Below are 21,939 nucleotides of genomic sequence, written 5' to 3'. Positions count from 1 at the left end.
GACCGTATATCGGAAAAACTGAGATAATGGAACAGACCATCTAGTACAGACATTTCCACCGCGCCATGTAACTGTAGACGATGAGGAATCCACTTACAGCTTGACGTTATTTTAGCAGGTTTTCCAAATCACCTAAAGTTCAAGCTCTAGCTAAACTGAACTTAAAGCAGTTTTGACCGAACTCAGGTTCTACGGTTTCGGTTTGCTCATCTCTAGATAATACTTTCTAGGTATTTTACTACATCATATCAACAAACAATTATGATACACAATACTAATTTCCAGTATAAACAGCCACAGGTTGTCTAGGCTTGATGGAAGCTGTAGCTTTGCAACAGCAGGACAACTGCAGGTTGGGTTCATTGATGTAAAGTCCTACTGGGTCCTCCAGATTTTCTTTGTATCTACTTTCCACTCTAGTTCATATAAACAAGTCTGGAATAGAAGATCATCTCAAAGAACAAAAAATTCCCTGAAAGGGTGCATAAAAATAGTTTTTCTTAACCAGACAGTCCATATTGAGAAATGGAAATATGAAAAAGCATCTGACATTAACTTGCAAATGTTAGTCGTGTTACGTATTTGTTGAGCTCTAATGTGTTATCAGGGATCAAGCTCGGAATTAGGAAGATTATGTTAAAACAAAATTTTGTCTATGAATTTACACACCTAGGACTATTCAAGTTCATTTGTAAAAAAGATTCATTGTACAATGTCAGAGCACTCCAGTAACTGATATTCTGTAAAGAAAACTTTTGTCTGACTTGCACCAAACTAAATACTAGATAACATTGCCTGGAGAAATCTTTTTGAGAAATTCGACCAGGATAAGCCTAAAAATCCTCCATTTTCAGGATGTCGCTAAGTGTGATTCTCAACGTGCTTGTCCACTGTATATTTCTAGTAACAGGTTTAATCGGAAATATCTTTATCCTGACAGTTCACTTTTTAGATTGGCTTACTACCAGTGAACACAACCCTTGCAACCTCATACTCAATGGAATTGGAATTTCCAACATATTCCTTCAAGGAACCGTTGTCTTCCAAGAAATAACTTTCTTTATCTATCCTGACTTCTACTTTAAAGATTGGGTTATCTATATGGTTTTAGCAATGGTGACTACATTTTCCTTCTCCAGCCTTTGGTGCTCCACCTGTCTGTGCTTCTACTACTGTGTGAAGATCGTCAACCTTCAAGGAACATTTTTTTACAAAATAAAAGCAAATCTTTCCAATTTGGTACCCTGGCTGCTAGCTTTCTCCATTGTGCTATCTTGGAGTGCTGGGTTGCCAGCCTACTGGGATTTATATTTGCTTATGACCATCACCACCTTAAATATTACAGGGAATATCACAACTGTAACATCAACCAAATACTGGAGCAGATGTAATTGTCTATTTCACATGTACATCTGTATTGCTTCTGCTGCGTTCATTATTATTTCAGTCACAGGTGGGACCATCATCATCTCTCTGTGTAAGCACATGAGTCGTATGAGACAGAACAATGAAGGCTTTGGACATGCCAGAATCAATACTCATCTCTCGGCGGCTAAAACTGTGACTCTACTCCTGGTGATCTACTTGCTTTTTTATGGCTCTTTTACATTAATATACAATCCTTTAGGTTTTCCAGATGATGTAACAATGACTATTTGCTTAATCATCCTCTCTTGTTTCCCATCAATAAATTCTATTATTTTAATCTCTGGGAACAGAAAACTCACAAACTTTGTGAAGAAACTCTTTGGTATACAGCCTAGTGTTGGCAATACAGAAGTCAATGTTACAAATTACTAGTAAATATATATAGGTTATATTTACAGTATATACATATATATATATATATATATATATATATATATATATATATATATATATATATATATATACATATATAAAATCTTTCTTTCCTGTTGTTGTTTATTATTAACCTAATAGATTATATAGTCAGTCAGTAAGTAGTGCCTAGAGCCATGATGTTACTCTCAATCATGTAACTTTTCCTATGCATTTACCTTATTATCCAATACCTTAGTTTTCAGACTGATTAGTTATTTATTATTTATTTATTTTTACTTTTAGCCTTATTTGACCTTTTCCTAAGTAAAGGAGGGGAAGTATACCTTTAGGGCCAAGTATCATGGAAAAAAGACGTATCCCCTATCTGAAGGATAAGGGATAAATTTTAGATTGCGGGGGTCCGAGCGCTGGGCCCCCCCATGATCTCCTGTTTAGAGCCCTGACTCTCCTTTACAGTGGCGCATCACGACCCCTGCCTGAAGCGGGGGCCACCATGCCCCCTTTTATAGTTCTATGGGAGAGTTAAAGATTGTCAAACAGCTCTCATACAGCTATATGGAGGGGGCGTTGCGGCCCCTGCTTCGGGCAGGGGGTTGTGACGCGCCGCTGTGAAGGGGAGCCAGGGCTCCAAACAGGAGATTGCGGGGGGCCCCAGCACTCGGACACCCCGTGATCTAAAACTTATCACCTATCCTTCGGATAGGGGATACCTATTTTACTTGATACTTGTCCTTTTAATGTGTCACCACCTTCTATTTTTGCTATACAAGCTTCTAGGGCTGACTTGTGTGTTCTTGCTAGTTGGTTCAGACTTTATTCTAGAATATATTCTATTGCATACAAGCATTTGCTATTATGTTACACTTTTGTATTTTAGCCTCAGCGAATGCAGTAGGGATTATGTAATCTATAACATAAGAGTATATTGTTTTTGGTTACTTATTGTAGAATTCTTCAATAGCCAAAAGTATTACCGACTTAAAATAGTCATTTGAGCGGTACAGGAGAAGTCTATTTAGGGGCAAGACATAAATGAACCTAGCTGAAGGAAAAAAAAATTAAAAAGCTGTTGCAAAACTACAGGGAGTATGTAATCTATAACATAAGAGAATATTGTTTTTGGTTAGTTATTGTTATGTTTATATATATATATATATATATATATATATATATATATATATATAACTATCTGTCTGGGCATGTTAGGAGTTGCAGTTTTGCAACAGCTGGGGGTAGAGATGAGCGAACTTACAGTAAATTCGATTAGTCACAAACTTCTCGGCTCGGCAGTTGATGACTTATCCTGCGTAAATTAGTTCAGCCTTCAGGTGCTTTGGTGGGCTGGAAAAGGTGGATACATTCCTAGGAAAGAGTCTCCTAGGACTGTATCCACCTTTTCCAGCCCACCGGAGCACCTGAAAGCTGAACTAATTTATGCAGGAAAAGTCATCAACTGCCGAGCCGAGAAGTTCGTGACTAATCAAATTTACTGTAAGTTCGCTCATCTCTAGCTGGGGGGGCCACAGTCTGGAGACCACTGATCTAGACCAATAGAAGGGTAAATACTGCATACAAGAAGTTGCTGAGTTTTTTTGACAAGCTTTGTATGTTTACCATTAATATGTTCTTTTAAATAAAGCTCTAATTTTTTAACAATGGCTTTTAGTAAGATTTCATATTTGGCCGATTGTTTTATCATTGCTATAATGTGAAACAGGTTATCTTGAACAAAAAAAAAAAGTGAACTTTTCTAATAAACACAGTCTATAAAACCTGAAATGTAGAGATGAGCGAATTTTTGAAAAAATTCAGTTTGTGGCGAATCGCTATTAAAAACTGCTATTTCTGGCATACATACACCCTCAATAGGGGTGTAGAACACTTTGCCTTGTCCTAACATGCATAGGGAGTGTACTGTGTTAGTTAAATAATACTGTTATTCAGTATGACATGCAGATTACAGGTATCGCTACTAGAATCAATGCTGCAGAGCGTCTGGATGTGGCAGATTTTTATGTAATTTTTATTTAATTTCACTTGAATTTATTTTAATTTTCTGATTACTCATTCTGGTGAGCATCGAGCTGGCGGTCCACTGCGAGGCTACCTGTTCCAGCCCCTGCCTCTCAGTGCACCCCTATACTCTGAGTGACCACTTGAAAAAGGAGGGACTACAGTACCAGCAACTTGGACAGGAGCACATTCAGCTTCTGTGCCATTGGATAAGTGGGCGCATAAATCTAGAAGTGACTGCAGTGAAAAAGCTCATACTTGTATCAAAAAAATTAGCTGCCGGTCCTCCGCCAGGTGAGATACCACCTGTTCTAGCCCCTGCCTCTCTGCGCCCCCCTGACTGTGAAAGTGAGAAGGTTTCATTTAATCAGTTATGTTCATTGTTATCGCTCTATAGATTTTTTGAAATTTAAATTTAAGATATAATAATAAAATGTGTGGTTACAAAAGACTAAATCCAACAAGGAGTCACACGGCAGCACAATGACAGAGCCTAGAGGTGGCAGCAGCATGAGGAGACCATAATCTGGCAGAATGGCACAGCCTGGAATTGGCGTCAGCAAGAGGAGTCCATATAGTGGATGAATGACCCAGCCTAGAATTGGCGGCAGCATGAGGAGACCATAGGGCCTCACAATCCCTAAAATAAAAAGATGAATTTTCTAATTTAAATTGAAGATTTATGGCAGCTAGTGCTACCATAAAAAAGTATGGGTAACGTCCCAGCAGCATAAGGAGACCATATAGTGGCTGAATGACAGCCTGGAGTTGGTGGCAGCATGAGGAGACCATAGGGTCTCACAATCCCTAAGATTAAAAGATGAATTTTCAAATTTAAATTGAAGTTTTATGGTAGCTAGTGCTACCATAAAAATGTTTAGGTAATGCCCCAGCAACATGAGGAGACCATATAGGGGCTGAATCACACAGCCTGGAGTTGGCGGTAGCATGAGGAGACCATATGGCCTCACAATCCCTATGATGAAAAGATGAATTTTGAAATTTAAATTGAAGATTTATGGCAGTTAGTGCTACCATAAAAATGTATAGGTAATGTCCCAGCAGCATGAAGAGACCATATAGTGGCTGAATGACAGCCTGGAGTTGGTGGCAGCATGAGGAGACCATAGGGCCTCACAATCCCTAAGATTAAAAAATGAATTTTCAAATTTAAATTGAAGTTTTATGGTAGTGTCACGATTCGGCTGGCTGGAGGTGGATCCTCTGTGCCAGAGAGGGATTGGCGTGGACCGTGTTGGTGGATCGGTTCTAAGTTGCTACTGGTATTCACCAGAGCCCGCCGCAAAGCGGGATGGTCTTGCAGCGGCGGTAGCAACCAGGTCGTATCCACCAGCAACGGCTCAACCTCTCTGACTGCTGAAGATAGGCGCGGTACAAGGGAGTAGACAAGAGCAAGGTCGGACGTAGCAGAAGGTCAGGGCAGGCAGCAAGGATCGTAGTCAGGGGCAACGGCAGGAGGTCTGGAACACAGGCTAGGAACACACAAGGAAACGCTTTCACTGGCACAATGGCAACAAGATCCGGTGAGGGAGTGCAGGGGAAGTGAGGTATAAGTAGGGAGTGCACAGGTGAACACACTAATTAAGCCTGCTGCGCCAATCAGTGGCGCAGTGGCCCTTTAAATTGCAGAGACCCGGCGCACGCGCGCCCTAAGGAGCGGGGCCGCGCGCGCCGGGACAAGACCGACGGGGAACGGGTCAGGTACGGGAGCCGGGATGCGCATCGCGAGCGGGCACCTCCCGCATCGCGAATCGCATCCCGGCTGAGAGAGATATTGCAGCGCACCCGGTCAGCAGGTCTGACCGGGGCGCTGCAAATGCGAGGATGTTGCGAGCGCTCCGGGGAGGAGCGGGGACCCGGAGCGCTCGGCGTAACAGTACCCCCCCCCTTGGGTCTCCCCCTCTTCTTGGAGCCTGAGAACCTGAGGATAAGACTTTTGTCTAGGATGTTGTCCTCAGGTTCCCAGGATCTCTCTTCTGGGCCACAGCCTTCCCAATCCACCCAAAATTTTTTTTTCCTCTGACCGTCTTGGAGGCCAGAATCTCCTTCACGGAGAAGACGTCAGAAGAACCGGAAACAGGAGTGGAAGAAACAAGTTTGGGAGAGAAGCGGTTAATGATGAGTGGTTTAAGGAGAGAGACATGGAAGGCATTGGGAATACGAAGAGAAGGAGGAAGAAGGGGTTTGTAAGAGACAGGGTTAATCTGGCACAAGACTTTGAAAGGACCAAGATAGCGTGGTCCCAGTTTGTAACTGGGGACACGAAAGCGGACATATTTAGCGGAGAGCCATACCTTGTCTCCGGGAGCAAAAATGGGGGGAGTTCTTCTTTTCTTATCGGCAAATCTTTTCATCCGGGATGAAGCCTGTAAAAGAGAATTTTGGGTCTCTTTCCATATGGTGGAAAGATCACGAGTCACTTCATCCACAGCGGGCAAACCAGAGGGCAAGGGAGAAGGGAGGGGGGGAAGAGGGTGACGGCCGTACACCACGAAAAATGGGGACTTAGCAGAAGATTCGGAGACTCTGAAGTTGTATGAGAATTCGGCCCATGGTAGAAGATCTGCCCAGTCATCCTGGCGGGAGGAAACAAAATGCCGTAAATAGTAACCCAGGACCTGATTAATTCTTTCTACTTGCCCATTGGATTGGGGATGATAAGAAGAAGAGAAGTTTAATTTAATCTTGAGCTGTTTACAGAGGGCCCTCCAGAATTTAGACACGAATTGGACGCCTCTATCCGAGACGATATGCGTGGGCAAACCGTGAAGGCGAAAAATGTGTACAAAAAATTGCTTTGCCAACTGAGGCGCTGAAGGAAGACCAGGAAGAGGAATAAAATGTGCCATCTTGGAAAATCGATCAACAACCACCCAAACAACTGTGTTGCCACGGGATGAGGGCAAGTCTGTAATAAAGTCCATACCAATCTGTGACCAAGGCTGTTCGGGGACAGGCAGAGGATGAAGGAGGCCAGCAGGCTTCTGGCGAGGAGTCTTATCCCGGGCACAGACAGTACAGGCCCGCACAAAATCAACAACATCCGTCTCCAGAGTCGGCCACCAATAAAAATGAGAGATGAGTTGCAAGGATTTTTTGATGCCCGCATGGCCTGCGAGGTGGGAGGAGTGTCCCCATTTGAGAATCCCGAGACGCTGGCGTGGAGAAACGAAGGTCTTCCCTGGAGGAGTTTGCCTGATGGAAGCTGGAGAAGTGGAGATCAGACAGTCAGGAGGAATGATGTGTTGCGGAGAGACCTCTACTTCAGAGGCATCCGAAGAACGAGAGAGGGCATCGGCCCTAATGTTCTTGTCGGCAGGGCGAAAATGAATTTCAAAGTTAAAACGGGCAAAGAACAATGACCACCTGGCCTGGCGAGGGTTCAGTCGTTGGGCAGACTGGAGATAGGAGAGATTCTTGTGATCAGTGTATATGATAACTGGAAATTTTGATCCCTCCAGCAGATGCCTCCATTCCTCAAGCGCCAATTTAATGGCCAGTAGTTCTCGATCCCCGATGGAGTAGTTTCTCTCCGCCGGAGAGAAGGTCCTAGAAAAAAAACCACAAGTAACAGCATGCCCGGAAGAATTTTTTTGTAGAAGGACAGCTCCAGCTCCCACTGAGGAGGCATCTACCTCCAATAGGAAGGGTTTAGATGGGTCAGGTCTGGAGAGCACGGGAGCAGAAGAAAAGGCAGACTTGAGATGTTTAAATGCGTCTTCCGCTTGGGGAGACCAGGACTTGGGATTGGCATTTTTCTTGGTTAAAGCCACGATAGGAGCCACAATAGTGGAAAAGTGTGGAATAAATTGTCTGTAATAATTGGCGAACCCCAAAAAACGTTGGATAGCACGGAGTCCGGAGGGGCGTGGCCAATCTAATACAGCAGATAGTTTATCTGGGTCCATTTGTAGTCCCTGGCCAGAGACCAAGTATCCTAGGAAAGGAAGAGATTGACATTCAAAGAGACATTTCTCCATTTTGGCATAAAGTTGATTGTCCCGAAGTCTCTGAAGAACCATGCGGACATGCTGGCGGTGTTCTTCTAAGTTGGCAGAAAAAATCAGAATATCGTCCAGATAAACCACAACACAGGAATATAAGAGATCACGAAAAATTTCATTAACAAAGTCTTGGAAGACGGCAGGGGCGTTGCACAGGCCAAAGGGCATGACCAGATACTCAAAGTGTCCATCTCTGGTGTTAAATGCAGTCTTCCATTCGTCCCCCTCCCTGATGCGGATGAGATTATAAGCACCTCTTAAGTCCAGTTTGGTAAAGATGTGGGCACCTTGTAGGCGATCAAAGAGTTCCGAGATAAGAGGTAAGGGGTAGCGGTTTTTTACCGTGATTTTATTAAGTCCGCGGTAGTCAATGCAAGGACGTAGGGAGCCATCTTTTTTGGACACAAAAAAAAATCCAGCTCCGGCAGGAGAGGAGGATTTGCGGATAAACCCCTTTTTTAAATTTTCCTGGATGTACTCTGACATGGCAAGAGTCTCTGGAGCAGACAGAGGATAGATTCTGCCCCAGGGTGGAGTAGTACCCGGGAGGAGGTCAATAGGACAGTCATAAGGCCTGTGAGGAGGTAAAGTCTCAGCTTGCTTTTTGCAAAAAACATCAGCATAGTCCATATAAGCCTTAGGAAGACCGGATACAGGGGGAACCACAGGGTCACGGCAGGGAGTACTGGGAACCGGTTTAAGACAGTCCTTGAGACAAGAAGTACCCCAGTTCTTGATTTCTCCTGTGGACCAATCAAGGGTTGGGGAATGCCGTTGAAGCCACGGTAATCCAAGAAGAATTTCAGAAGTGCAGTTGGAGAGGACCAAAAATGCAATTTTTTCGTGATGAGGTCCGATGCACATTAGGAGAGGTTCCGTGCGGTAACGCACGGTACAGTCCAATCTTTCATTGTTAACAGAATTGATGTAGAGGGGTCTGGCGAGACTGGTCACCGGGATGTTGAACCTGTTGATGAGAGAGGCCAAAATAAAATTTCCTGCAGATCCGGAATCCAAGAAGGCCATAGCAGAGAAGGAGAAGGCAGAGGAAGATATCCGCACAGGCACAGTAAGGCGTGGAGAAGCAGAGTTGACATCAAGAACTGTCTCACCTTTGTGCGGAGTCAGCGTACGTCTTTCCAGGCGGGGAGGACGGATAGGACAATCCTTCAAGAAGTGTTCGGTACCGGCACAGTACAGGCACAGATTCTCCATGCGGCGTCGTGTCCTCTCTTGAGGTGTCAAGCGAGACCGGTCAACTTGCATAGCCTCCACGGCGGGAGGCACAGGAACGGATTGCAGAGGACCAGAGGAGAGAGGAGCCGGGGAGAGAAACCGCCTCGTGCGAACAAAGTCCATATCCTGACGGAGCTCCTGACGCCTTTCGGAAAAACGCATGTCAATGCGAGTGGCCAGATGAATAAGTTCATGCAGGTTAGCAGGAATTTCTCGTGCGGCCAGCACATCTTTAATGTTGCTGGATAGGCCTTTTTTAAAGGTCGCGCAGAGGGCCTCATTATTCCAGGATAATTCGGAGGCAAGAGTACGGAATTGGATGGCGTACTCGCCAACAGAAGAATTACCCTGGACCAGGTTCAGCAGGGCAGTCTCAGCAGAAGAGGCTCGGGCAGGTTCCTCAAAGACAGTTCGAATTTCCGTGAAGAAGGAGTGTACAGAGGCAGTGACAGGGTCATTGCGGTCCCAGAGCGGTGTGGCCCATGACAGAGCTTTCCCAGACAGAAGGCTGACTACGAAAGCCACCTTAGACCTTTCAGTAGGAAACTGGTACGACATCATCTCCAAGTGCAGGGAACATTGCGAAAGAAAGCCACGGCAAAACTTAGAGTCCCCATCAAATTTATCCGGCAAGGATAATCGTAGGCCGGAAGCGGCCACTCGCTGCGGAGGAGGTGCAGGAGCTGGCGGAGGAGATTGTTGCTGGAGTTGTGGTAATAGCTGCTGTAGCATCACGGTCAGTTGAGACAGCTGGTGGCCTTGTTGCGCTATCTGTTGCGACTGCTGGGCGACCACCGTGGTGAGGTCGGCGACATCTGGCTGTCTCAACTGGCAGTGGGACTTCAGCGGGATCCATGGCCGGATCTACTGTCACGATTCGGCTGGCTGGAGGTGGATCCTCTGTGCCAGAGAGGGATTGGCGTGGACCGTGTTGGTGGACCGGTTCTAAGTTGCTACTGGTATTCACCAGAGCCCGCCGCAAAGCGGGATGGTCTTGCAGCGGCGGTAGCAACCAGGTCGTATCCACCAGCAACGGCTCAACCTCTCTGACTGCTGAAGATAGGCGCGGTACAAGGGAGTAGACAAGAGCAAGGTCGGACGTAGCAGAAGGTCAGGGCAGGCAGCAAGGATCGTAGTCAGGGGCAACGGCAGGAGGTGTGGAACACAGGCTAGGAACACACAAGGAAACGCTTTCACTGGCACAATGGCAACAAGATCCGGCGAGGGAGTGCAGGGGATGTGAGGTATAAGTAGGGAGTGCACAGGTGAACACACTAATTAAGCCTGCTGCGCCAATCAGTGGCGCAGTGGCCCTTTAACCCCTTAAGGACTCAGGGTTTTTCCGTTTTTGCACTTTCGTTTTTTCCTCCTTACCTTTTAAAAATCATAACCCTTTCAATTTTCCACCAAAAAATCCATATTATGGCTTATTTTTTGCGTCGCCAATTCTACTTTGCAGTGACATTACTCATTTTACCCAAAAATGCACGGCGAAACGGAAAAAAAAATCATTGTGCGACAAAATCGAAAAAAAATGCCATTTTGTAACTTTTGGGGGCTTCCGTTTCTACGCAGTGCATATTTCGGTAAAAATTACACCTTATCATTATTCTGTCGGTCCATATGGTTAAAATGATACCCTACTTATATAGGTTTGATTTTGTCGCACTTCTGGAAAAAATCATAACTACATGCAGGAAAATGTATACGTTTAAAAATGTCATCTTCTGACCCCTATTACTTTTTTATTTTTCCACGTACAGGGCGGTATGAGGACTCATTTTTTGCGCCGTGATCTGAAGTTTTTATCGGTATGATTTTTGTTTTGATAGGACTTTTTGATCACTTTTTATTCATTTTTTAATGTTATAAAAAGTGACCAAAAGACGCTTTTTTGGACTTTGGAATTTTTTTGCGCATACGCCATTGACCGTACGGCTTAATTAATGATATATTTTTATAGTTCGGACATTTACGCACGCGGCGATACCACATATGTTTATTTATTTATTTTTTTACACTGTTTTATTTTTTTTATGGGAAAAGGGGGGTGATTCAAACTTTTATTAGGGAAGGGGTTAAATGACCTTTATTAACACTTTTTTTTACCTTTTTTTTTGCAGTGTTATAGGTCCCATAGGGACCTATAACACTGCACACACTGATCTCTCATCCTGATCACAGGCGTGTATTAACACGCCTGTGATCAGCATTATCGGCGCTTGACTGCTCCTGCCTGGATCTCAGGCACGGAGCAGTCATTCGTCGATCGGACACCGAGGAGGCAGGTAAGGGCCCTCCCGATGTCCGATCAGCTGTTCGGGACGCCGCGATTTCACCGCGGCGGTCCCGAACAGCCCGACTGAGCAGCCGGGATACTTTCAGTTTCACTTTAGAAGCGGCGGTCAGCTTTGACCGCTGCTTCTAAAGGGTTAATACTGCACATCGCGGGAGCCGGCGCAGGACGTAAATATACGTCCTGCGTCATTAAGGGGTTAAACTGCAGAGACCCGGCGCGCGCGCGCCCTAAGGATCGGGGCCGCGCGCGCCGGGACAAGACCGACGGGGAACGGGTCAGGTACGGGAGCCGGGATGCGCATCGCGAGCGGGCACCTCCCGCATCGCGAATCGCATCCCGGCTGAGAGAGATATTGCAGCGCACCCGGTCAGCAGGTCTGACCGGGGCGCTGCAAATGCGAGGATGTTGCGAGCGCTCCGGGGAGGAGCGGGGACCCGGAGCGCTCGGCGTAACAGGTAGCTATTGCTACCATAAAAATGTTTAGGTAATGCCCCAGCAACATGAGGAGACCATATAGGGGCTGAATGACACAGCCTGGAGTTGGCAGCAGCATGAGGAGACCATAGGGAATCACAATCCCTAAGATTAAACCCTTAAGGACCCAGCCAATTTTCACTGTAGGACCCGGCCATTTTTTGCACATCTGACCACTGTCACTTTAAGCATTAATAACTCTGGGATGCTTTTACCTTTCATTCTGATTCCGAGATAGTTTTTTCGTGACATATTCTACTTTATGTTAGCGGTAAATATTTTGTCGATACTTGCATCATTTCTTTTTTTTTTTTTACTTTTAAGCTCTCTGCTAATAAGGAAAATGTATATTCCAAAAATATATATTGATTCACATATACAATGTGTCTACTTTATGTTTTCATCATAAAGTTGACATAGAGAGGGCTTCAAAGTACAGCAGCAATTTTCGAAATTTTTCAGGGACCAGTTCAGTTTTGAAGTGGATTTGAAGGGCTTTTGTATAAGAAATACCTCATAAATTACCCCATTATAAAAACTTCACCCCTCAAAGTATTCAAAATGACATTCAATAGGTTTGTTAACCCTTTAGGTGTTTCACAGGAATAGCAGCAAATTGAAGGATAAAATTCTAAATCTTCAATAATTTTTTACACTGGCATGTTCTTGTAGACCCATTTATTGAATTTTTACAAGGGGTAAAAGGAGAGAAATCGTCCAAAAATGTGTAACCCAATTTCTCTCGAGTGAGTAAATATCTCATATGTGTATGTCAAGTGTTCGGCGGGCGCAGTAGAGGGCTCAGAAGGGAAGGAGCGACAGTGGTATTTTGAAAAGCGAATTTTGCTGAAATGGTTTTTGGAGGGCTTGTCGCATTTAGGAAGCCCCTATGGTGCCAGAACCGCAAAAAAAAAAAAAAAAACACATGGCATACTATTATGGAAACTACACCCCTCAAGGCATGTAACAAGGGGTCTAGTGAGCCTTAACACCCCACAGGTGTTTGACGACTTTTCGTTAAAGTTGGATGTGTAAAAGAAAAGAAAAATTCACTAAAATGTAGTTTTTTCTCCAAATTTTACATTTTTACAAGGGGTAATAGGAGAAAATGACTCCCATAATTTGTAACCCCATTTCTTCTGAGTATGGAAATACCCAATGTGTGGATGTCAAGTGCTCTGCTGGCGCACTACACTGCTCAGAAGAGGAGGAGCGCCATTGAGCTTTTGGAGACAGAATTTTATTGGAATAGAAGTCGGGGGCCATGTGCGTTTACAAAGCCCCCCGTGGTGCCAGAACAGTGGACCCACTCACATTTGACCCCATTTTGGAAACTACACCCCTGACAGAATTTAATAAGGGGTGCAATGAGTATTTACACCCCACTGGCATTTGACAGATCTTTGGAACAGTGGGCTGTGCACATGAAAAATTAAATTTTCCATTTTCACGGACCACTGTTCCAAAAATCTGTCAGACACCTGTGGGGCGTAAATGCTCACTGTACCCCTTATTACATTACATGAGGGGTGTAGTTTCCAAAATAGGGTAAAATGTGTGTGGGGGGTCCATTGTTCTGGCACTATTGGGGCTTTATAAACACATGTAGCCTTCAATTCAGGAAAACATTTCTCTTCAAAATCCCAATGGTGCTCCTTCTCTTCTGAGCATTGTAGTTCGCCCGCAGAGCACTTTACATCCCCATATGGGGTATGTTCTTACTCAGAAGAAATGGGGTTAAATATTTTGGGGGGCTTTTTTCCCATTTTCCCTTGTGAAAATGAAAAATTTAGGGTAACACCAGCATTTTAGTGAATTTTTTTTTTCATTTTTCCATCCAACTTTGAAGAATTTTCATTAAACACCTGTGGGGGGGTGTTAAGGCACACTATACCCCTTGTTACGTTCCATGGGAGGTGTAGTTTCCAAAATGGGGTCACATGTGGGTATTTATTTTTTTGTGTTTATGTCAGAACCGCTGTAAAATCAACCACCCCTGTGCAAATGTAGGCTTCAAATGTACATAGTGCACTCTCACTCCTGAGCCTTGTTGTGCGCCCGCAGAGCATTTTATGCCCACATATGGGGTATTTACGTACTCAGGAGAAATTGCGTTACTGTTAGGATTCGGCAGGCTGGAGGTGGATCCTTTGTGTCAGCGAGGGATTCGCGTGGACCGTGTCGGTGGACCGGTTCTAGGGTTGCTACTGGTATTCAACAGAGCGCGCCGCAAAGTGGGATGGTCTTGCTGTGGCGGTAGCAACCAGGTCGTATCCACCGGCAATGGCTCAACCTTGCTGACTGCTGAGAAGGCGTGGGACAGAAGGACTAGGCAGAAGCAAGGTCAGACGTAGCAGAAGGTCGGGGCAGGCGGCAAGGTTCGTAGTCAATAGTATAAGCAGGAGGTCAGGAACACAGTAATGGTAAACACAGTAGTAGCTTTCTCTAGGCACTAAGGCAACAAGATCCGGCAAGGAAGTGCAGGGGAAGTGAGGTTATATGGACAGGGAGTAGGTGGAAGCTAATCAGACTGATTGGGCCAGGCACCAATCACTGGTGCACTGGCCCTTTAAATCTTAGAGAGCTGGCGCGTCCTAAGGAGCGGAGCCGCGTGCCAGGAAGTGACAGCCGGGGACTGGGACGGGTAAGTGACTTGGGATGCGATTCGCGAGCGGGCGCATCCCGCTATGCGAATCGCATCCCCGCCGGCAATGTCAGTGCAGCGCTCCCGGTCAGCGGGTCTGACCGGGGCGCTGCAGAGAGAGGAACACCGCGAGCGCTCCGGGGAGGAGCAGAGATCCGGAGCGCTCGGCGTAACAGTACCACCCCCCCCCTTAGGTCTCCCCCTTTTTCTGTCCGGTAATTGCTTCACGTGGGACGAGGACACTGGGAGCGATTGTAGGGTTTCCTCATCAAAGGCAGGCAGTTCAGAAGGAGTGGGAATGGGGAGGGAGGGCAGAGGGTGAAGCTTGGCACGGGGCAGAGTGTTACCAGGACGGGGGCTATGAGGAGGCAAAGCACAGTCCTGATAGGCCTTGGGGAGACCAGGCACAGGAGGGAACACTGAGGCCCGACAGACGGGGCTGGCAGCAGACGTGAGGCATTTCTTGCGGCAAGCAGGACCCCAATTCTTGATCTCCCCGCTGGTCCAGTCAAGGGTGGGAGAATGATGCTGGAGCCATGGCAGACCGAGGAGGAGTTCAGAGGTGCAGTTGGGCAGAACCAAAAATTCAATTTTCTCGTGATGCAGTCCAATGTTCATAAGCAGAGCCTCTGTGCGGTAACGCACAGTGCAGTGCAACTTGACTCCGTTGACCGAAGAAATGTAGAGCGGCTTGACGAGACGGGTCACCAGGATGCAGTACCTATCAAGCAAAGAGGCCAGAATAAAATTTCCAGAAGAACCAGAGTCCAAGATGACCACGGCTGAGAAGGAGGAGTTGGCAGAAGGAGAAATCCGCACGGGCACAGTGAGACATGGAGAAGCAGACTCCGTACCAAGAGACACCACACCCACGTGAGCTGGGTGCGTGCATTTTCCAGACGTGGAGGATGAATAGGGCAATCCACCAAGAAATGTTCGGTACTAGCGCAGTACAGACATAGATTTTTATCCCTACGGCGAGACCTCTCTTCAAGAGTCAGGCGAGACCGATCCACTTGCATAGCCTCCTCCGCGGGAGGCACAGGGGCAGATTGCAAAGGATACCGTGAGAGAGGTGCCCAGGGATTAAGGTCTTTTTCCTGGCGGAGTTCCTGGTGTCTTTCAGAAAAACGCATGTCAATGCAGGTGGCCAAATGGATAAGTTCATGCAGGTTGGCAGGAATTTCTCGTGCGGCCAGCACATCTTTGATGTTACTGGATAGGCCTTGTTTAAAGGTCGCGCAGAGAGCCTAGTTGTTCCAGGATAATTCAGAGGCGAGGGTACGAAATTGGATGGCATATTCGCCTACAGAAGAACTACCCTGGACCAGGTTTAACAAGGCAGTTTCGGCAGAAGAAGCCCGGGCTGGTTCCTCGAAGACACTGTGAAGCTCAGAGAAGAAGGACTGTACAGTGGCGGTGACAGGATCATCGCAGTCCCAGAGCGGTGTGGCCCATGACAGAGCCTTCCCAGACAGGAGACTAACCACGAAAGCCACCTTCGACCGTTCTGTAGGAAATTGGTCCGACAACATCTCCAAATGTAGGGAACATTGTGACAGGAAACCACGGCAGAGTCTAGAGTCCCCATCAAATTTGTCCGGCAGGGACAAGCGGAGGTTAGGAGCGGCCGCTCGCTGCGGAAGAGGTGCAGGAACCGGCGGAGGAGATGGTTGTTGCTGTTGCAGCTGCTGTAACTGTGACTGAAGTTGCTGTGTCATGGTGGTCAAGTACGACAGCTGGTGATCTTGTTGGGCAATCTGTCAGGATAGCTGGGCGACCAGCGTGGCTATGTCAGCGATGCTTGGCAGCGGCACATCAGCGGGATCCATGGCCGGATCTACTGTTAGGATTCGGCAGGCTGGAGGTGGATCCTCTGTGTCAGCGAGGGATTGGCGTGGACCGTGTCGGTGGACCGGTTATAGGGTTGCTACTGGTATTCACCAGAGCCCGCCGCAAAGCGGTAGCAACCAGGTCGTATCCACTGGCAACGGCTCAACCTCGCTGACTGCTGAGAAGGCGTGGGACAGAAGGACTAGGCAGAAGCAAGGTCAGACGTAGCAGAAGGTCGGGGCAGGCGGCAAGGTTCGTAGTCAATAGTATAAGCAGGAGGTCAGGAACACAGTAATGGTAAACACAGTAGTAGCTTTCTCTAGGCACTAAGGCAACAAGATCCGACAAGGAAGTACAGGGAAAGTGAGGTTATATGGACAGGGAGCAGGTGGAAGCTAATCAGACTGATTGGGCCAGGCACCAATCACTGGTGCACTGGCCCTTTAAATCTTAGAGAGCTGGCGCGCACGCGCCCTAAGGAGCGGAGCAGCGCGCCAGGACATGACAGCCGGGGACCGGGACAGGTAAATGACTTGGGATGCGATTCGCGAGCGGGCGCGTCCCGCTATGCGAATCACATCCCCGCCGGCAATGTCAGTGCAGCGCTCCCGGTCAGCGGGTCTGACCGGGGCGCTGCAGAGAGAGGAACACCGCGAGCGCTCCGGGGAGGAGCAGGGATCCGGAGCGCTCGGCGTAACAGTTACACATTTTGTGTGTCTTTTTTCCCTTTTAACACTTGTGAAAATATAAAGTATGGGGCAACACCAGCATGTTAGTGTTGATTTTTTTATTTCTTTACACTAACAGGCTGTGTAGCCCCCAACTTTTCCTTTTCATAAGGGGTAAAAGGAGAAAAAGCCCCCCAAAATGTGTAGTGCAATTTCTCCCGAGTACGGAAATACCCCATATGTGGCCCTAAACTGTTTCCTTGAAATATGACAGGGCTCCGAAGTGAGAGAGCGCCATGCGCATTTGAGGATTAAATTAGGGATTGAATAGGGGTGGACATAGGGGTATTCTACACCAGTGATTCCCAAATAGGGTGCCTCCAGCTGTTGCTAAACTCCCAGCATGCCTGGACAGTCAGTGGCTCTCTGGAAATGCTGGGAGTTGTTGTTTTGCAACAGCTGGAGGCTCCGTTTTGGAAACACTGCAGTACAATAAGTTTTTCATTTTTATTGGGGGGGGGGGGGGGGGGGACAGTGTAAGGGGGTGTATATGTAGTGTTTTACCCTTTATTATGTGTAGTGTAGTGTAGTGTTTTTAGGGTACGTTCGCACTGGCAGAGGTTTACAGTGAGCTTCCCACTAGAAATTTGCGCCGCAGCGAAAGATGTGCCGCAGCTCATACTTGAAGCAGGAAACTTACTGTAAACCCGCCCGTGTGAATGTACCCTGCACATTCACATTGGGGGACAAACCTCCAGCTGTTTCAAAACAACAACTCCTGCATGTACTGACAGACCGTGCATGCTGGGAGGTGTACTTTTGCAACAGCTGGAGGCACACTGGTTGGAAAACCTTCAGTTAGGTTCTGTTACCTAACTCAGTATTTTCCAACCAGTGTACCTATAGCTGTTGCAAAACTAGAACTCCCAGCATGTACTGATGCTGGGAGATGTAGTTATGCAACAGCTGGAGGTACGCAACTACAACTCCCAGTATGCCGAGACAGCTGTTTGCTGTTTGGGCATGCTGGGATTTGCAGTTTTGCAACATATGAAGGGCTGCAGTTAGAGACCACTGCACAGTGATCTCCAAACTGTGGATCTCCAGATGTTGCAAAACTACAAATCCCAGCATGCACAGACAGCAAACTGCTGTGTGGGCATGCTAGGAGTTGTAGTTTTGCAAGATATAGAGGGCAACAGTATAGATATCACTGTGCAGTGGTCTCTAAACTGTAGATCTCCAGCTGTTGCAAAACTGCAAATCCCAGCATGCCCAAAAAGCTGTCTGGGCATGCTGGGAGTTGAAGTTTTCAATTTTAAATTGAAGAATTATGGTAGCTTGTGCTAAGTAATGTACAAGCAGCATGAGGAGACCATATAGTGGCTGAATGACACAGCCTGGAGTTGGCGGCATCATGAGGAGACTACATAGTGGCTGAACGACACAACCTGGAGATGGCGTCAGCAAGAGCTGACCATTCAGTGGCTGAATGACACAGTCTTGAGTTGGCAAGAGCATGAGGAGACAATAGAGCTTCACAATCCCAAAGCTTAAAATATGAATTTTCATTTCTATATTGAAGTTTTATGGTAGCTAGTGCTACCTTAAAATTTTTTACATAATGTGCAAGCAGCATGAGGAGACCATATAGTGGCTAAATGACACAGCCTGTAGTACGCGTCAGCTTGGGGAGAACATATAGTGGCTGAATGACATAGCCTGGAGCTGGTGGCAGCATGAGGAGACCATATAGTGGCTGAATCACACAGCGTGGAGTTGGCAGCAGCAAGAGGAGACCATATAGTGACTGAATGGCATAGCCTGGAGTTGGCAGCAGCAAGAGGAGAACATATAGTGGCAGAATGACACAGCCTGGAGTTGGCGGCAGCGTAAAGATACCATATAGTGGATAAATAACACAGTGTGGAGGTGGCGGCAACATGAGGAGAACATTTAGTGCTGCATGACACAGCATGGAGGTTGCGGCAGCATGAGCAGAACATGTAGTGGCTAAATGACACAGCCTGGAGTTGGCGGCAGCATGAGGATACCACATAGTGGCTGAATGACACAGCCTGGAGGTGGAGGAAGCATGAGTAGACCATATAGTGGCTGAATGGTACAGCCTGGAGTTGGCGGCAGCATGAGGAGAACATATAGTGACTGAATGATACAGCCTGGAATTGGTGGCAACATGAGGAGACCACATAGTGGCTGAATGAGACAACCTGGAGGTGGCGGAAGCATCAATAGACCATGGCACAGCCTGGAGTTGGCAGCAGCAAGAGGAAACCATATAGTGGCTGAATGACATAGTCTGGAGTTGGTGGCGGCAGCATGAGGAGAACATATAGTGGCTGAATGACACAGTGTTGAGGTGGCAGCAACATGAGGAGAACATATAGTGGCTGAATGACACAGTGTTGAGGTGGCAGCAACATGAGGAGAACATATAGTGGCTGAATGACACAGCATGCAGGTTGCGGCAGCATGAGGAAAACATATAGTGTCTAAATGACAAAGCCTAGAGTTGGCGGCAACATGAGGAGACCACATTGTGGCTGAACAACACAGCCCGGAGATGGCGGCAGCAAGAGCAGACCATACAGTGGCTGAATGACACAGCGTGGAGGTGGCGGCAGCATGAGGAGAACATAAAGTGGCTGAATGACACAGCGTGGAGGCAGCATGAGAAGAACATATAGTGGCTGAATGACACAGCCTGGAGATGGCGGCAGCATGAGGAGACCACATAGTGGCTTAATGACACAGTCGGGAGTTAGCGGTAACATGAGGAGACCACATAGTGGCTGAATGAGACAATCTGGAGGTGGCGGAAGCATCAGTAGACCATATAGTGGCTAAATGGCACAGCCTGTAGATGGTGGCAGCATGAGGAGAACATATAGTGGCTAAATGACACAGCCTGGAGTTGGTGGCAACGAGAGGAAACAAAAAGTGGGTGAATGACATAGCCTGGTGTTGGCGCCAGCATGAGGAGAACATATAGTGGCTGAATGACACAGCGTGGAGATGGCAGCAACATGAAGAGAATATATAGTGGCTGAATGACACAGCGTGGAGGTGGTTGCAGCATGAGGAGAACATATAGTGGCTGAATGGCACAGCCTGGAGTTGGCGGCAGCAAGAGGAGACCATATAGTGGCTGAATGACACAGCCTGGACTTTGCGGCAGCATGGGGAGAACATATGGTGGCTGAATGACACAGCCTGGAGTTGGCGGCAGCATGAGGAGAACATATGGTGGCTGAATGACACAGCCTGGAGGTGGCGGCAGCTTGAGGAGAACATATGGTGGTAGAATGAGACAGCCTGGAGGTGGCAGCAGCAGCATCAGAAGTCCTGAAATGACCCAGTGACAGAGTGGTGCGGTGGGTAGCAATATCAGTACCCAAGTACGAAGGTGAGTCAAAAAAGGTCTGATGCGGAGGAATTTTTTTAACTGGGGAGCAACGCCTTAAATCTGTTTTGCACTATCCATATTTGGGAAGTGTTGGTGTGGAACCATGGTCAATCTACTCTGATGCATCAGGCATTAGTGGGTGGAAATCCTGGCTGATCCATGCCTGATTCGTCTTTACAAAGGTCAGTCTTTCCACATTTTTCGTGGACAGACGAGTTCTCCTTGGGGTGACTATGGCCCCCGCAGCACTAAACACTCGCTCTGATGGCACACTACTGGCCGGGCAGGAAAGCTTTTTCAGTGCAAACTCTGCTAGTTGCGGCCACAAATTAAGTTTGGCTGCCAAGAAGTCCAGGGGATCTTCAAGGTGTGTTGGCATGGGCATGTCAAGGTATGCCACCACCTGCTGGTTCAGGTCCTGCTCCAGGTCTACCTGCTGCTGATTGGTTGCTTCACTATGCGGGTGAAAAAAGGTACTCATCAGCAACTGTATAGTCAATACCATCTACCCCTAGGCAACACCATCTGCCCCTTCCACCTCAACTCCCACCCTGTGGCTCACCACATTTGGCTGTATGTACAGTATATCTAATGATCTGTCAGATCTTCTAGGAAGTGCTCCAAGTCTATACAGAGCGATTTTATATTAATCACAATTCACATAGCCATGATATAGATATTGTTATTGGAGATGAGCGAATCGAAGTTGACGAACCCGAATTCGTTGCAAATTTCCTGAAAAATTCGATTGCTTCGAATTGCTTCATTAAACTCCATTTTACAGCGTTCCAGGCTATTGGAGACCTAAGATGGCGGATCCACATGTGAGTACATGTGGCAGGGGATTATGGGAGGGCGGGAATGAAGGTAGGCGGGCTGACCCCGAATCACATGTGAGATGCAGCCTATCAGTGTTCACTGACCCCTGTGATGTAACAGCCTTATATAATCGGCAGCCATCTTCCCTCTGGTCATTTCTCCTATGCACGAGATAGGGAAAGGAAGTGACTGCACGTCTGTGTGCTGATCGCATACAACGGCGTTATACAACGGCGTTATACACCCAATCCCATTGCCTTTGTCCTATGCTGTTCCCTCTCCCAAAGAAGTATCTCATGCTTTGGGTTCAGCTCCACTATTTAGTGAGGACGATGTAATAGAGGACAGTCAGCAGCTAATGGGCAGCCAAGAATGTGAGTAGACATGCGTCGCTTGCTCCGCAAGGCGGGCAAGTAGTGATGCGGAGAGTGACGTGGGAGGCGGTGTTTCAATTGTACAGGGTCCTGAGGCAGACACTGTTGTGGAACACGAGGAGGACATCAGTGACGTGTACACATCTTTTGATGATGATGAAGCCGATCGCAATTGGGAGCTGGGTGCAGAAGCCGGGGCTTCATCATCATCAGGAGAAGAGATTTGCTCTATGTCTATGAGGCAGCAAGGCGGTAGCACGGTTGGCAATCAGAGTGGTGGTGGCAGTAGTGGAAATTTAGGAGCCAAACATGCCAGGGGGAGAC

General features: G+C 47.1%; 2 protein-coding genes across 2 annotated transcripts in view; one reads left to right on the top strand and one right to left on the bottom strand.

Annotated features, from left to right (window-relative positions):
• The window catches only part of LOC130281980 (protein spinster homolog 1-like), a 261,234-nt gene that overhangs the window by 126,134 nt on the left and 113,161 nt on the right, over positions 1-21,939 (bottom strand). The gene's annotated exons all lie outside the window — the stretch shown is intronic.
• LOC130283148 (taste receptor type 2 member 40-like) lies at positions 856-1,800 on the top strand. Its single transcript, XM_056532341.1, has one exon. The coding sequence runs from the start codon at positions 856-858 to the stop codon at positions 1,798-1,800; it is 945 nt and encodes a 314-aa protein (XP_056388316.1).

The sequence above is a fragment of the Hyla sarda genome, chromosome 7 (assembly GCF_029499605.1).
Source record: "Hyla sarda isolate aHylSar1 chromosome 7, aHylSar1.hap1, whole genome shotgun sequence".
Taxonomy (NCBI): domain Eukaryota; kingdom Metazoa; phylum Chordata; class Amphibia; order Anura; family Hylidae; genus Hyla; species Hyla sarda.
Note: the sequence above shows the minus strand (reverse complement) of the source record. Positions and strands in the feature narration are given on the sequence as shown.